Source organism: Caenorhabditis remanei, chromosome V (assembly GCF_010183535.1).
Source record: "Caenorhabditis remanei strain PX506 chromosome V, whole genome shotgun sequence".
Taxonomy (NCBI): Eukaryota; Metazoa; Nematoda; class Chromadorea; order Rhabditida; family Rhabditidae; genus Caenorhabditis; species Caenorhabditis remanei.
Window position 1 is genome coordinate 8,363,791 of NC_071332.1, and position 16,325 is coordinate 8,380,115.

The 16,325-nt window shown below is 37.4% G+C and overlaps 3 protein-coding genes across 3 annotated transcripts; 1 reads left to right on the forward strand and 2 right to left on the reverse strand.

Annotated features, from left to right (window-relative positions):
• Positions 1-4,096: 4,096 nt before the first annotated feature.
• GCK72_018166 (uncharacterized protein) lies at positions 4,097-4,758 on the reverse strand (the record flags this gene model as incomplete). Its single annotated transcript, XM_053732427.1, has 3 exons — positions 4,097-4,181; positions 4,229-4,658; positions 4,707-4,758. 3 exons carry the CDS (start codon positions 4,756-4,758, stop codon positions 4,097-4,099), a joined length of 567 nt encoding a protein of 188 aa, XP_053581340.1.
• A 7,228-nt stretch (positions 4,759-11,986) lies between these two features.
• GCK72_018167 (uncharacterized protein) lies at positions 11,987-12,639 on the forward strand (the record flags this gene model as incomplete). The annotated part of the gene is made up of 2 exons (XM_053732428.1): positions 11,987-12,471; positions 12,516-12,639. The coding sequence occupies 2 exons, from the start codon at positions 11,987-11,989 to the stop codon at positions 12,637-12,639; spliced, it is 609 nt and encodes a 202-aa protein (XP_053581341.1).
• Positions 12,640-14,480: 1,841 nt separating this feature from the next.
• Positions 14,481-15,133, reverse strand: GCK72_018168 (uncharacterized protein; the record flags this gene model as incomplete). The annotated part of the gene is made up of 2 exons (XM_053732429.1): positions 14,481-14,604; positions 14,649-15,133. The coding sequence occupies 2 exons, from the start codon at positions 15,131-15,133 to the stop codon at positions 14,481-14,483; spliced, it is 609 nt and encodes a 202-aa protein (XP_053581342.1).
• Positions 15,134-16,325: the final 1,192 nt, after the last annotated feature.

The window sequence follows — 16,325 nt, forward strand, 5'->3', positions numbered from 1 at the left end:
GAATGGGATCAAAAAGAATGAGAGAAAGAGAGAAAAAATAAATGATGATGATGGTTGGTGGTAGTGGATGTGGAGCGGAAATTGAGTGGGAAACAGCAATTGGTTTGGGGCGAGAAAAGAAATAACAGAAATAGAAAAGGTACCGATGATGGACAACGGGAAACATGAAGGAATCAAGAGATCTATTTCTTTTTGCAAATAATTCTTACGGGAAAAGAGCCGGAATATCCAAAAAGGGAAGAGTTTATTCAAAGAAAATATGATGACGATTAATGCTGAATCGAGTGTTTAATTGAAAGGAATGAATAAGGCATTGATTTGATTTATTCATTCCAGGATTCTCAGTTGTAGACTTTTGAGGTTATTTTCGGGAGAAAAGGAAGATGAAGGTTTTTTCAAAGATGTGTATTTGAAAAGTTATATCATTTTAAGAATAGGAAAATATTACATTTTCAACTAACTTTCCAAACCAAAAAGAAAATAATTTGATGGAAGAGTAATATCAATTGATTAGATTCTTCTCTACCTCTACTGACTGCTGACTGTTTCAAATTAGGATGGTTCGAATTACATAACAGAGTGTCGGATTTCCGCGTCTCGTTCAGAGTCTTTCTGTCTCTTGACGTTTGACGTTGCAAGCTAGACCTAGCAAAAAGTGTGTTCTCTTTATAAGACTTCATCCTGTTTTTTTATTTAAGATTGGTAGGAAAAAAGTGAAGAAAATAGAAGAGAAAATAGCTGGGGAAACGAGGACGACGTTGACTGACTGACTTAAATCTCGGCTCTCACATTCAGAAGGAGAGCATAAAAAGGAAGATAGAGAAACAGTGAAAGAGAGAAAGATTGAGAGCCAGTAGCAGTAGCAGAAGCAGCTCGCGCATACATACACACATGCCTATGCACATTATAAAGAAGCATGGCGGCGGAAGCAGTAGTCTCGAGATGAGAGAAAAAGAGATGGAGATAGAAAAAGAAGGCGAGTTTGAGAAAATGGAGAACGAAGTGAGCCTTCGGAGGGCGAGAGTGGAGGAGCAACGAGAAGAAGATGCAGCAAAAAGAATGAGAAGAAGCAGGATGGAGGGCACAAGAAGAAGAAGAAGAAGAAGAAGGAAGCGCCTGGAGAAGAGATGCAAGAGTGGAGAGCAGCCTTGTTGTATGTTTGAATGTGATGAAATGAAAGCAGGGCATGTGTTAAAAATGTTCGTTTTGATCTCTATCTCATCATGACCACTTTTTAGATTTCTCTCCCAGCTGTTGGCGTGAAAATTGAAAATAGAAACAAATTGTAAAGCAACATTGTGAACTTCAGAAGTTTATTTGACATTCTTGCTAGTGAGAGAGCGTTCTCAGCTGTTTGCTATGGATCAGGACCAATTAAATAGAGCCACAGAAATCACAACTAAAACGTGGAGCCCCAAGTGCCACGTGACTCACTGTCTCTTGTTTTCATTGAAACGAATTGTTTAATGAACAGTTGTTTCTCTCTGGAGTTGATGATTTTCTGATCAGATTATATAATAGAACTCTGAACTATACATCCTGCGACTATAGATGAAACAAAGTTCAGAAGAGATTCCAAAGAAAAAATGAGATTCTCTTGAAACTACAGTAATCTTCTCAAAATGAAAATTGAGTTGGAAAGATACACAGCATCGACGAAACTGAATTCCATGAAACTAAAAGAAAACTAGTTCACTAGAAATTCGCTTAAGGCAAAAATATCTCATTTCGATTTGATGCTCGTGAATAAATGTGTGCCCCCGATGCTGCTACTGGTGTTAGGCAAAAGCAGGAAGAGGAGCACGACGAGTGTTGGGAGAAAACGCTCACACGCATAATCCGTCTGAATGAGGCGGGAGTGAAAAAGAAAAGAAAACGAGATGATGTATGTTCATTCAATTTTCAGTTGATCTTGAGAAGGAACAAATTGGGTGTCCGAGATAACTACACCTGCAGAAGAATTCAGTTCAAGAACTCTATTCTCAGAAAAATAAAGTGAAGTATTCCAGAACAGAAGTTCATAACAGAATCGAAAACCTAACTATTAATCATTTCTAAAGCATTCCATTTATTCGAATTTAACGCGCTAAAAGCTTTTCTGATTTCTACATCCGGTGAGAACTCATCCAGTGAATCTCACTGGAACTGGAAGAGCCAATCGATTCACTTCGTTTTCCGCTCTGTAATATATCGAGACTCAGATTTGAAAGCCATTATGACGCTGTAAATGCCTTCATCATCAGTGTATCATGATCATCGTCAACGTCGACGACAACAAGGGCGACCATTTGAAAGGATAGAGCCGTCGTCGTCGTTGTGTACATTAATCCGGTGCTGATCTACCCGGAAATGAAGAGAAAAAGAGGGCAATAATACTACAATGCAAATGGGATAAAACCGAGAAAAGGACAATTGATGTATGTATATTGCACGAGCATCTTAAACGAGAAGAACATTGGTAGAGTCGTAAGTCAAAAGGAAATTTAGTCGACGAAGAAGAAGATGAAAGATGGAAAATGCTTTTGGCTTGAGCGGAAAAGTGAGGAGCCGCCCATCTTTTCAGCTAAACCCAATGACGTGGAAAATCGAGTGTATGTGAATGTGGATATGTGTGTAAGAGTCTCTATATTCAATAGAGAGAGAGGGAAAAAGCCCCGTGTTTTTCGCGCAGTTTGAAAAATAAAAGAAAGGGGGAGAGAGACGACGTCCCTCCGTGAGAGGCACAACGAACCAGTGTGACTGCCAGTAGAATATATGGATCCGTTTAGAACAACGAAAAGTCTGAACACAGTCATTTGGACCAAACACAAAAACAACAACAAGGAAACACAAGGAACCTACAGATATACTGTTTTTCTTGGCGTGGTTTGAGGCGATGACAGTAGATTGGTGGGGGAAATTTTCCACCATGGTGACAAATTTACCATGAGATTTAGTGAATGACGACATAGGCGTCTGGCTCGAGTTCGCAGTCTGGCCAGAGGCCTGGCCAGAGCATGAGCAAAAAGAACACGAAAATGTGTAGAATGTGCTCCAGCGGACCTGACCTATGAGACTATATGGGGAAAATGACCGCATTTGAACCACCCTCTTTAGTGGTGATAATTTTACCACGAGACATTATATTGTGAGTTGTTTGGAGACCAGTCACTAACCATTAAATTTTAGACTCAGCAGATTCTCACAGTTCCCCAGGCACAGAATAGGAGCTCAAAAACACGGCAAAGATGGGGCCATATGGTCAAAATCACACCACGAGGCTTGCTTTCTAAGTGGTGATAATTTTACCACGAGACATTTGTGACTCGCCTCCAGATTTTAGCAGATTCTTATGGGGTCAAAGTCTAACTAGAGTAAAACCACTCACAAAACTCAAAAATGCGCCGAAGGTGCGCCTGCTGGTCCGACCTATGGAGTCATAAGGGCGAATTAACCGCATTTGAACCACACTCTTGGTGGTGATAATTTTACCACGAGATATTATGTTGTGTGACAAAGCATTTACCATTATAGTAGATCCAGGATTGAAACATGACCAAACCTCATAAAGCTGTATGAAGTCCACCATGAAATATAAGGCTCAAACAGTAAGAACAAACATCTGTTTTTAGTAGATTCTAGATAGTTTCAACTTTGGCCAAGGCCTAAAGGTCATCAGCTGACATGTTCGCTATGACGGGAAAAGGCGCGCTGATAGTATTCGAAGATTGAGACTATCTTTACAGGGGAAGAGTCTTATAATACGTTCTTATCATCATTATTACTCAATGAAAAAACTCAAACGTCCAATTTTCAATTTTTCCAGTCTCTCAGAGCTATTAAGAATTGGGAGACCCCTCCTCACACAACCAGGCAAGGGTTGTCAGCCTCGAGTGTGAAAGTGTAATGTGTAGTGTTTGAATAATTTCTGTTTTGAGCAATTTGTGATTTTTATGAAGAACGCAATGCTTTGGCGTTTAAGAGCCACATTCAGATGCTAGCGATTTCAACAAAATTTTATTGTTTTTCATTAATTCTCAACATTTTACCGTTTTAAAATAATTTACATCCAAAAAAAAATATATAGACATTGGAGATGAACATAGAATATTATTATTTAGACTTTCTGGGTATCTTCATTCAATTTTGGAGAGTTGGTTGATGGAGACTGTGGCAGGTTTTGACAGGAGGAGCACGGTGTTCTGAAAGATTTGAAAAAGTGTTGACAAATATATCGATAGTTACTTACGGAACTTTGGCAATAAACAGCTCAGAAATAGGATGGTATCTCCCTTGCTTATCCATCAGAACAAATTGTTCATCAGTAATATTCTTCTTGAGCTTGTTGTTGTAAAATTCAAGCAAATTAACACCGTCTTGAATCGAGGGAACTTCACTTGGACATTTAGCAATCACATCACTGTATTCAAGAATTCGACCGTCTCTAAAGTGGAAAATTGCTTCATCTTCTCCCAATTGGTCATCAATTATGAATCGTATAGCTTCCAAATCCTGAAGGAGTTCACATCGTATCCCCAAACCACCACGATATCTTATTTCACGAAAAGTACAAAATATCTTGCATTGACTTGTATACTTTGATCGAACGTCCCGAAGAGGGTCCATGCAATTGCATCGTTTTCCACGTTTGCCGGATAATTTTGAAGGCATTAGAAAATCTGGAAAACAATTATAGAAAAGACAGAACTCAGAAACAGGTCACCTACCACTATGGCGTAATAAATCACGAATGACATTTTGCGTGACGGTTAAAACCATAGAACGAGAGAGTATGAAAACGAGAGACGAAGAAAACAAAATAGTAGTTAGAGATGGCGTCATCAATCAGAAAGTAACAGCTGACTTTTGCAGAGGGTGATTTGAGATATTCATAATCTGTGGCTCATTTTCATCTTTTTACCGCATGGTAAATGGTGACCTATTTTTGAGCTCTCATTTCTTTTCCTTTTCTCTCGTCCGTTTATTCATCCTTTTTCATCCTTTCTTTTTTCAGTTATGAAACGCAAAACGCTGAACGCTCACAATTCAACAGGAGGAGCCCCTCCACCAACTAGTCTTGAACCAAAGACGAAAAAGAAAAAACCAGAAAGTATATTTCTTGGAGAAGAAGTGACCGAGGACCACACGAGAACGGACATGAAGAGAAAATATCAGCCATCAACTAGTTCAGTTCAGAATCAAGGAGGATTTTTAGAAGAAAAGAGAAGACAATCTAAGCCAGCCAGAATAGTTTCGACAAAAAGACGTGAGTGATAATGAAAACATAAAGAATTTTAATTATTTATTTCAGATGGCAGAGGACCACGGCGAAAAATGAAATTACGAGACTTTGAAAGAAGCGAGACCTTTCCAACACCCGAGGAAGAAGAGTTCTTTACAGAAAATGTTATAACTTCAAATGAACCACATTTTCGAAGACACAACAACCAGTTTCTGATTGCGGACACCGTCAGAATGAAATTCATCAATCTTGATAAAGTAAAAGACAACAAGATACTTCATCAACATGTGGCCAAACTCTTGGACATTTTTATTCGTAGAATGCTCAAAAAAGCAGGAGGAAATCTGAAAACAAGCAAATATTGGCTTCAGTAAGTTTTATCATAATTTAAAATCATAAGAAGAACGTTTACAGACTGAACCATGATGGGTATACCGATAGAGACGGTTTCTTTGTAACCCACAAAACGTATGCAGTGGCTGATGGAGGAGTGATAATGAATGAAATTGCTAAGCAGATGCAATCTAATAAAGAACTCCGTTTAGATGAGAGTTTTACTGTTGCTATGAACGTTTTCAAGGATAAACAATCACAACTACGAGGCAGGGGAACACATACCACACGGAAAACTGAGAAAATAGAAAAAATAAGAAAAGCACTATTGGTAAGGCTTACTGACTTTTGTCAAACTATAATATTTGTTCATAACAGAAACAACATTTCGGTGTTAGCCTCAGCAGGGTCACAGGGATGAGCCACTGTCTACCAAAAGCACTTGCACTAGGAAAACTGGAAAGTGATATAGAAACTACGACCAACGGAGACGAAAGGCAGAAAATGGAAAAATTTTATCGAAGCCTCGTAAGACCAGAGGTACTTTTAGACTCTTTGATTGTCCGTAATATGTGCTTTTTACAGATAACCCCGAAATTCAAAAGTGAATCACAAGGAAAGCTTGCCAAGCAGCTTTTGGCCGATGCAGGGATGGATGTGAACAAAGAGGAGCATGACCGAAAAGATCTTATAGAGCTTGCAAATTATCTTTCCAACTATCAAATAATATTGTGGACTGCAAACAAAAATCAAGCCGTCCCAACTGAAGAAAAGCGATTCAATCCCGATGGCAAAGGATTTATAGGATTATTTTATTATGAGGGACATTATGAGCATGTGAATCACACCAAAGGAAAACACGCATCAAGGTAAGTTACCATTTTATTATTGCTATAATAAATTTTTATTTTTGTTAGGTTTTGTTTCCAATGTTCTACTTTCGACGACGACTATCATTATCGAAAATGCAAAGCCAAGTGCAGGAGATGTGGCACCGTGGGATGCAAACAAGAAGATGATAATGTTTATTGCAACTCTTGCAAAATTTACTTTCGAAGTAAAATGTGTTTTGATGCTCATCTCACTGCACAATCAAAAAACGGAATACCGCATTGCAAGAAATATAGCAGGTATCTAATCAATTAGACAAACATTAGTAATGTCTTACAGATGCGAAAAGTGCAATAAAATTGATAGGTCAGAGAGGATTCTTGGAGAAACACACGTATGTAACGCAAACGAGTTCTGTTCCATATGCAGGGAGAAAGCATTGAAGGGACATGCCTGTGCTCACCACGTCCCTGACGAGAAGGAAAAGTTGAGGAAACGAGAAAACCAAAAGCAATGGGCTATTATCGTGTATGATATGGAATGTATTGTGTCAGAGTCAGGAAAATTCAATGGTAAGAAACATAAACAATCAAAGTATAAGCTTTCTTTTTCCAGGACATATTGAAAGAGGTCCCAAGCACAAGCCCAACTTTATTTGTGTAAGAATGATCTGCAGTGATTGTCGAGGAGAGGAAGGATGCCAATTATGCGCCCAACCATGGACCTACAGCTACAAGAATTTTCCACCATTCAAAAATAACAAACACGATTCTCCATTAGCCAGTTTTGCAGATTTCTTGCTACATAACCCACGAGCAGCTGGTGCTTACGTTATAGCACACAATGGTGGAAGGTATGTTTCAGTAATAAAACATTTTCAACTTCCAAGATATTTTCAGGTATGACCATGTTATGCTGTTAGCAGAACTTGATAGACAAGGAGGCACAAAAGCAAAAGAACCAAAAATTTTATTAAATGGAATGACAATCATTACGGCAGAGTTTGAATATGAGAAAAGAAAGCTGCATTTTCGTGATTCTTTCCAATACTTGCAAATGGGACTAGCCAAAATGCCTGGAGCTTTTGGCCTGGAGGGCGAGGCAAAAGGTTTCTTTCCCCACTTATACAATCATCCGGACAATTACAATAAAGAATTGAAAACGTTGCCATCGAAGGAATACTATAACCCACAGTTCATGGCACCTTCTACAAAGAAAGAATTTGATGACTGGTATGAAAAGTGTTACCATGATGGATTCAAGTTACATGATGAGCTGCTAAAGTATTGCCAATCTGATGTTCGCATTCTCACGTTAACATTAATGTCTTTCATTGAGGTGAGTAAATTGTTTCAACCTGTTAGTATTTTTGTTTTACAGATGTGTGAATCGACTTTCAATGGTTGGAACCCAATTGTCAATGGATGTACTATAGCTTCCTATGTCATGTTCGTATTGAAGCACGAATACATCAAGAAGGGAGATGTCGGATATATTCCCGAGAACGGCTATGGAGGAGGAAATAATTCAATGTTAGCGTTAAAGTATATCCAATGGCTTGAGAAAATAGATCCAACACTACATTTGAAGTACAAATTACGTGGAGGAGAAGTTAAAATCAAAGCTAATGGACATTCTTACTTTGCTGATGCTTTCAATGAGACCACAAATGAAGTTTTTGAGGTATATTTTCATTTTAGATACAAACCCATTCCATTTACACACACACAGACCCCAAGGAAGACTGACCCTCACAACAAGTGAGGTGAAGGAAACCTTTTTCTCTGTATCGAATATTATCAATTTTATATAACTTTTCAGATTTATGGATGTGTATGGCACGGGTGCCCAAAGTGTTATCCGGATCGTGACAAGAAATGTCCAATGAGGCCCGACAAGACAATGGAAGCTTTGTATAAGGAAACTATGAAGAGAGAAGAAGATATTCTAAATGAGGGATTCAATCTAAATTCTGTTTGGGAATGTGAAATATACGAGCAGATGGAAAAAGATAGAGAGATGCAAAAATTCTTTGAGCTAGTAAGTTTTCAAACAAATAGGCTAAACATAAAGTTTTCTTCAGAACAAGTACGATCAAAGACTCAAACCACGCGAAGCATTGTATGGAGGAAGAACACAGGCATTTCGATCAATGGCAGTTGCGATTGAAGACATACTTCTAAATTATTATGATTTCAATAGTTTATACCCATATCTCAATGCAGGAGGTACAGCTTACCCACGAGGAAATCCTATTGTGGTCGATAAGGACTTTCCCAATACTGATGAACCGTTAAAACTTAAAGGTATGCATATTTTTCCTATTCTTACTAACATTTACATTTTAGGAATTGTGTTTTGTGATGTACTGCCCACACAAGACGCAGCCATGGGATATTTACCTCAGAAAATAATGAAGAAGCTCATGTTTGTTCTTTGTAGAACTTGTGCGAATAATCAGAATATTGAAGGAAAGTGTACACATACCAAGGTCTCTGAAAGATTTTTGACTGGAGTATGGTGCACAGATGAGCTGAACAAGGCCGTTTCTAAAGGGTACAAAGTGCTCAAGTACCATGAAATCTGGCATTGGCCAGAAGAGGCTTGGGTCAAAGGTGGATTCTTTGCCGATTACATCAAGCCTCTATTGAAATTGAAACACGAAAGTAGTGGATGGCCAAAGGAAAATATGACGGATGAGGAAAAGAAAGCATACATCGCAAGAATATGGGAGATGGATGGAGTCAAACTGGATCCCTTGAAGATCATAAAAAACAAAGCACTGCGAAGCCTGTGCAAAATATTTCTCAATTCCGCCTGGGGTAAGTAGAAATCTATTGTCTTCTAATGTTATTCCTTTTTCAGGAAAATTTGCACAAAACCCAATGAAAGTCGAGACAAGACTCATCTACAACAGTGATGGACTTGCAATGGCCAATTTTTTCAACGATCCCAACTTTGAACCAACTGGACTGCTTCCTTATGGCGAACACAAGCATTTCATCTCAAGAAGACCCAAGAAAGACTTTCTCAAAACATCACCATTCACAAATCTTGCTATCGCGGCGATCACAACATGTGCGGCCAGGTTAAGACTCACTGAAGCTATAGAGAGAGTTGGAATAGAGAATATGATTTATTGCGGTATGTGAGTAAATGTAACACAAATACAACTATTATTTTTAGACACTGACTCTGTGATTTTCAAACAGAAGAAAGACAGTGATCCTCTTGGGGACCTCAAAGGAGATAATTTAGGCTACTTAACGAACGAAATTCCACCAGGGAATGAGTTGGTTGAAGCCGTAGCAATGGCTCCAAAGGTTTATGCATTGAAGATAAGAGACAAGGACGGCAACTACAGCTATACAGTAAAAGCAAAAGGAATGTGTTTGAACAGTGGCAACACTGGAAGTATCAACTTTGACACTATGAAAGAAAGTGTAGGTATCAGTTCTATGATCGTTGGCAAACGTATTCTTTTAAGATGAATGCATTCATTCGAGATGGCGTAGCAACCCCCATGGAAGGCGAGATGTTAACGTTCAAAAGAGGAGATAATGCATTAGATGGCCTTTGGACCTTCAGATTGAAGAAGACTCTTAACCCTCGAATGGACAAGGGACACTACGTTGATGGTGTTGTATCACCATTCGGACAAATATCAGGAGATATACAATTAATTAATGATTATCCTTTCTAACATTGTAAATAAATATTGTAGAGACAAAACATTTGTACACATTTCATACACAATCTGCACAATCTACGCACAATCTTTGCACAATCTTTGCACAAAAAATATATTGAAAAACAATCTATGCACAATCTCAAAACAAAAATTTTGCAGAGACACAATCTATGCACAAAAATTTTTTGACAGAAATCAGTGTGAAATCTTACAAAAATTGAGAAAAAACAACACTTTTATCAGATTTTCAAAGCTTTTTAGTCAGTTTTTCATGTGAGCATGTCTGATTTCACGACATATGTATGCATATATCAACGTTTTTAGTAATTTAACCTGAACATATACCCATTTTAAAGGCATCGCCATACATACAGGTCTATATTTTGATTCATATACATGCACTTTTACAATATTTCGGTGTATATGCACACGTTTTTGATATATTTCGGTGTATACGCACAGATTTTCACAATATTTCAGTGTATATGCACCCATTTTCACAATATTTTAGTTGTATATGCGTACATTGCATGCATTATTTTAGTGTATACGCACAGATTTTCACAATATTTCAGTGCATATGCAGACATTTTCACAATTGTTTAATGTATATGCGTACATTGCTTGCATTATTTTAGTGTATACGCACAGATTTTCGCAATACTTTGGTGTATATGCACCCATTTTCACAATATTTTAGTTGTATATACATACATTTCAACATTATTCTGGGGTATACGCACAGATTTTTGCAATATTTCTATGTATATACACATGTTTTCAAGATATTTTGGTGTATATGCACACACTATCATAATGTTTTAGGTGTATATGCACACTTTCTACATTATTTTTAGTGTATGCACACACATTTTCACGATATTTTGATGTATATGCGCACATTATCACTATATTTCAATCCATATACATACCTTTTTACTTTATTTTCATACGTGGACACACGTTTCAGACTACTTTGCATGTATGTCTACGCATCTTTGCCTACACGTCTATACTTTTTTCGTGCGCATACACACATTTTTATATGTGCCTACAAATGTTTCGTGTATGTCTTCTAGTTTTTTCATATACGCATACATTTTTCATGTATACCTACATATTTTCGTGAATTTCCACAAATTTTTCGTGTATGTCTACATATTCTTTTGGTATGCCTACAGATTTTTCTCCAAAATGATAGGCTTTTCAATGTTTTGTGATGATACTTGATGAAAGTGCCATACATTTTGCACAAACACCGTATAGATTCAATAGTTTATGGACTTATTTTACATAAGAATGGTAGTTTTCATCAATTTAATGATAAATCCATCATATTGTCCTTGAAGAGGGCGTGTAGCTTTAATAAGAATGATGATACGGACGCGCATTTTTGCATCTAGGGATGCATTCCAAGAAAGATTTCTAGTTTTTGTTCAGAAATATACGCATTTCATCAACAAATGACTAAGTTCAGACTTATAAGCTTTATATTTTTATCGATAACCACATATATTTGCTGCCGTTTTTTATCTATATGCAACTTTTCTTTACACTAGGAGGTCACGGTATATTACATTTTTCATGGACATATATTTACAGAGCATACTACATTCTTCTATTCTATCAACAAAAACACTAAGGTGTAGTTTTTCAATCATAGTTTGATAATGTATTTCAGGTGCGCAGCCAACACTGTGAGTAATATTCTTGAAGAAATATGTGTGTACAGAATAGAACTGAATAGGGTGGCAACAATTTCCAGAAATGAGAAGACTTTTCTTGACCTATGCATTTTCTCTGTGTCTCTCACTATCTCTTACAGCTACTTATGGACTATTTTGTACCATTCCGTATTTTTAACGTCATCGTGATTGGTGATCTATTTCCTACGCTCTCGTCGTGCCATTATGGATTCCTGTGAAGATTTTGATATGTGTGAGGACATGGACAAAATAGATTTGTGCTTGCCAACAAAGAAAGAGGATAAATCAAAACCATGCAATCATCAAGAGATTGAAGACCGTTTTCGTGAATTCAAGCAATCAACATACAAAGAAATTCACCAGCTATCTTGTGCTTTGAAGAAAGTTGGATATTCTCCTTTGTGTCCGGACGTCAAACGCCGAACAGATTTGGATTATATTCGCGAATGTTTGGATCGAATGACTGCTGACCAAGCTGTGTTTTACAGCCGAGCTGGTGAAGTATTGGTAGGGTGCTACGTCACTCCATTACGTCCGACTGAAGTTCAATGTGGCCAAGGAAATCTTAACCTTTGTCAGTATTTTGCTGCTAAATGGTGTTATAACATTGATGACAACCAGTATGTAGTGATCAACGGATGTGGGGCTGCTTATCCTGTGTCAGAGCTGTTCATTGTCAGAGTTCCAAGGTAACTACACTTATTTTAATCAGAAAATATATTGGTTTTTACAGACCTGAAGCTATGCAAAACGATAGAGAGGTTCGTGCTCAGAAGAAACGAGACAGCGACATGAGATGGTCAATACCTTCATCGGATATTTCTGGCGTTCAAAAAGTTCTACGTCCTAACAAGTGATATGATATTACCAAATTGATGAATAATTGATCTTTATGTATATGTTTTGTCTGCTTACTCCTACTTGTTAATAATGTATCAATTGTACACGAAAAATGCAACAATTTCAGTTATACAACTTTTCTATAATGCCTAAAACTTTGTTGAATAAAGAACTATACATAATGTGAAGTTGAAAGAAACAGCTATAAACATGCGCTCTTTACCACAAAGTCATCAAAAATAAAAGAACTGACAGGTCTTTGAATCAAATGGGTTTGAAACATATGCATCATCAAAAGACAGTGGTTTATAGTCTTCTAACCCATATGCATTATTTGTCGGCATAATTATAACATATTAGCCCAATAAATGATTACAGTCAGAATTTGTGTGCACTTTCGGAGATTGTTAAAGACAAAAAGGGGAATTTTTGAAGAAAGTACGAGGAACAGTAACTCAAATAGGTGCAAAATCAAATAGTTGCATTGTGATATAATAAGTTTTGTAGAACACACGAAACCTATGTTTCAACATAAATTTAGCAAAATATTTGTATTTAGAAATAACTTTCATTGAAAAAGTCATTCAATTTATGAGTTTTTTGCCATGAATACTCATTTTTGCAACTTAAAACAGCACGCAAAAAGACAAAGACCCCCGATATTCTTCCGCTATTGTAAGGGTGAGGAGAAGGGGGTCCCGTTTTTTTCCGCTGGGGGGTGTGTGTGTAAAGAGATCGTGGTCCGTAAGTATGCAACTGTAGTATGGGGATAAGGATGGAAGGGGGACGCCCTCCTCTTTTTTCACACTCTCTCATCCACCAAAGCGGAAGCATACCGGGCCACCCTCCTCCTCACCCCAGCAGAAAAAAACGGGAACCCCCCAGCGGGTCTTCTTTTTTCGGAAAAGTTGTCCCGTTTTTTTCCGCTGGGGGGCTCCTGTTTTTTTTCCGCTGGGGTGGGGAGGAGGGTGGTCCTGTTTTTTTCCGCTGGGGTGACGAGAGAGTGTGTAAAAAGAGGAGGGTGGTCCTGTTTTTTTCCGCTGGGTTGGGGGGTGTCGTGCGGGGAACAGCTGTTAGGGGACCCACCCCCCTTCCTTTCTTCTTATCCCCATACTACAGTTGCATACTTACGGACCACGATCTCTTTACACACACACCCCCCAGCGGAAAAAAACGGGACCCCCTTCTCCTCACCCTTACAATAGCGGAAGAATATCGGGGGTCTTTGTCTTTTTGCGTGCTGTTTTAAGTTGCAAAAATGAGTATTCATGGCAAAAAACTCATAAATTGAATGACTTTTTCAATGAAAGTTATTTCTAAATACAAATATTTTGCTAAATTTATGTTGAAACATAGGTTTCGTGTGTTCTACAAAACTTATTATATCACAATGCAACTATTTGATTTTGCACCTATTTGAGTTACTGTTCCTCGTACTTTCTTCAAAAATTCCCCTTTTTGTCTTTAACAATCTCCGAAAGTGCACACAAATTCTGACTGTAATCATTTATTGGGCTAATATGTTATAATTATGCCGACAAATAATGCATATGGGTTAGAAGACTATAAACCACTGTCTTTTGATGATGCATATGTTTCAAACCCATTTGATTCAAAGACCTGTCAGTTCTTTTATTTTTGATGACTTTGTGGTAAAGAGCGCATGTTTATAGCTGTTTCTTTCAACTTCACATTATGTATAGTTCTTTATTCAACAAAGTTTTAGGCATTATAGAAAAGTTGTATAACTGAAATTGTTGCATTTTTCGTGTACAATTGATACATTATTAACAAGTAGGAGTAAGCAGACAAAACATATACATAAAGATCAATTATTCATCAATTTGGTAATATCATATCACTTGTTAGGACGTAGAACTTTTTGAACGCCAGAAATATCCGATGAAGGTATTGACCATCTCATGTCGCTGTCTCGTTTCTTCTGAGCACGAACCTCTCTATCGTTTTGCATAGCTTCAGGTCTGTAAAAACCAATATATTTTCTGATTAAAATAAGTGTAGTTACCTTGGAACTCTGACAATGAACAGCTCTGACACAGGATAAGCAGCCCCACATCCGTTGATCACTACATACTGGTTGTCATCAATGTTATAACACCATTTAGCAGCAAAATACTGACAAAGGTTAAGATTTCCTTGGCCACATTGAACTTCAGTCGGACGTAATGGAGTGACGTAGCACCCTACCAATACTTCACCAGCTCGGCTGTAAAACACAGCTTGGTCAGCAGTCATTCGATCCAAACATTCGCGAATATAATCCAAATCTGTTCGGCGTTTGACGTCCGGACACAAAGGAGAATATCCAACTTTCTTCAAAGCACAAGATAGCTGGTGAATTTCTTTGTATGTTGATTGCTTGAATTCACGAAAACGGTCTTCAATCTCTTGATGATTGCATGGTTTTGATTTATCCTCTTTCTTTGTTGGCAAGCACAAATCTATTTTGTCCATGTCCTCACACATATCAAAATCTTCACAGGAATCCATAATGGCACGACGAGAGCGTAGGAAATAGATCACCAATCACGATGACGTTAAAAATACGGAATGGTACAAAATAGTCCATAAGTAGCTGTAAGAGATAGTGAGAGACACAGAGAAAATGCATAGGTCAAGAAAAGTCTTCTCATTTCTGGAAATTGTTGCCACCCTATTCAGTTCTATTCTGTACACACATATTTCTTCAAGAATATTACTCACAGTGTTGGCTGCGCACCTGAAATACATTATCAAACTATGATTGAAAAACTACACCTTAGTGTTTTTGTTGATAGAATAGAAGAATGTAGTATGCTCTGTAAATATATGTCCATGAAAAATGTAATATACCGTGACCTCCTAGTGTAAAGAAAAGTTGCATATAGATAAAAAACGGCAGCAAATATATGTGGTTATCGATAAAAATATAAAGCTTATAAGTCTGAACTTAGTCATTTGTTGATGAAATGCGTATATTTCTGAACAAAAACTAGAAATCTTTCTTGGAATGCATCCCTAGATGCAAAAATGCGCGTCCGTATCATCATTCTTATTAAAGCTACACGCCCTCTTCAAGGACAATATGATGGATTTATCATTAAATTGATGAAAACTACCATTCTTATGTAAAATAAGTCCATAAACTATTGAATCTATACGGTGTTTGTGCAAAATGTATGGCACTTTCATCAAGTATCATCACAAAACATTGAAAAGCCTATCATTTTGGAGAAAAATCTGTAGGCATACCAAAAGAATATGTAGACATACACGAAAAATTTGTGGAAATTCACGAAAATATGTAGGTATACATGAAAAATGTATGCGTATATGAAAAAACTAGAAGACATACACGAAACATTTGTAGGCACATATAAAAATGTGTGTATGCGCACGAAAAAAGTATAGACGTGTAGGCAAAGATGCGTAGACATACATGCAAAGTAGTCTGAAACGTGTGTCCACGTATGAAAATAAAGTAAAAAGGTATGTATATGGATTGAAATATAGTGATAATGTGCGCATATACATCAAAATATCGTGAAAATGTGTGTGCATACACTAAAAATAATGTAGAAAGTGTGCATATACACCTAAAACATTATGATAGTGTGTGCATATACACCAAAATATCTTGAAAACATGTGTATATACATAGAAATATTGCAAAAATCTGTGCGTATACCCCAGAATAATGTTG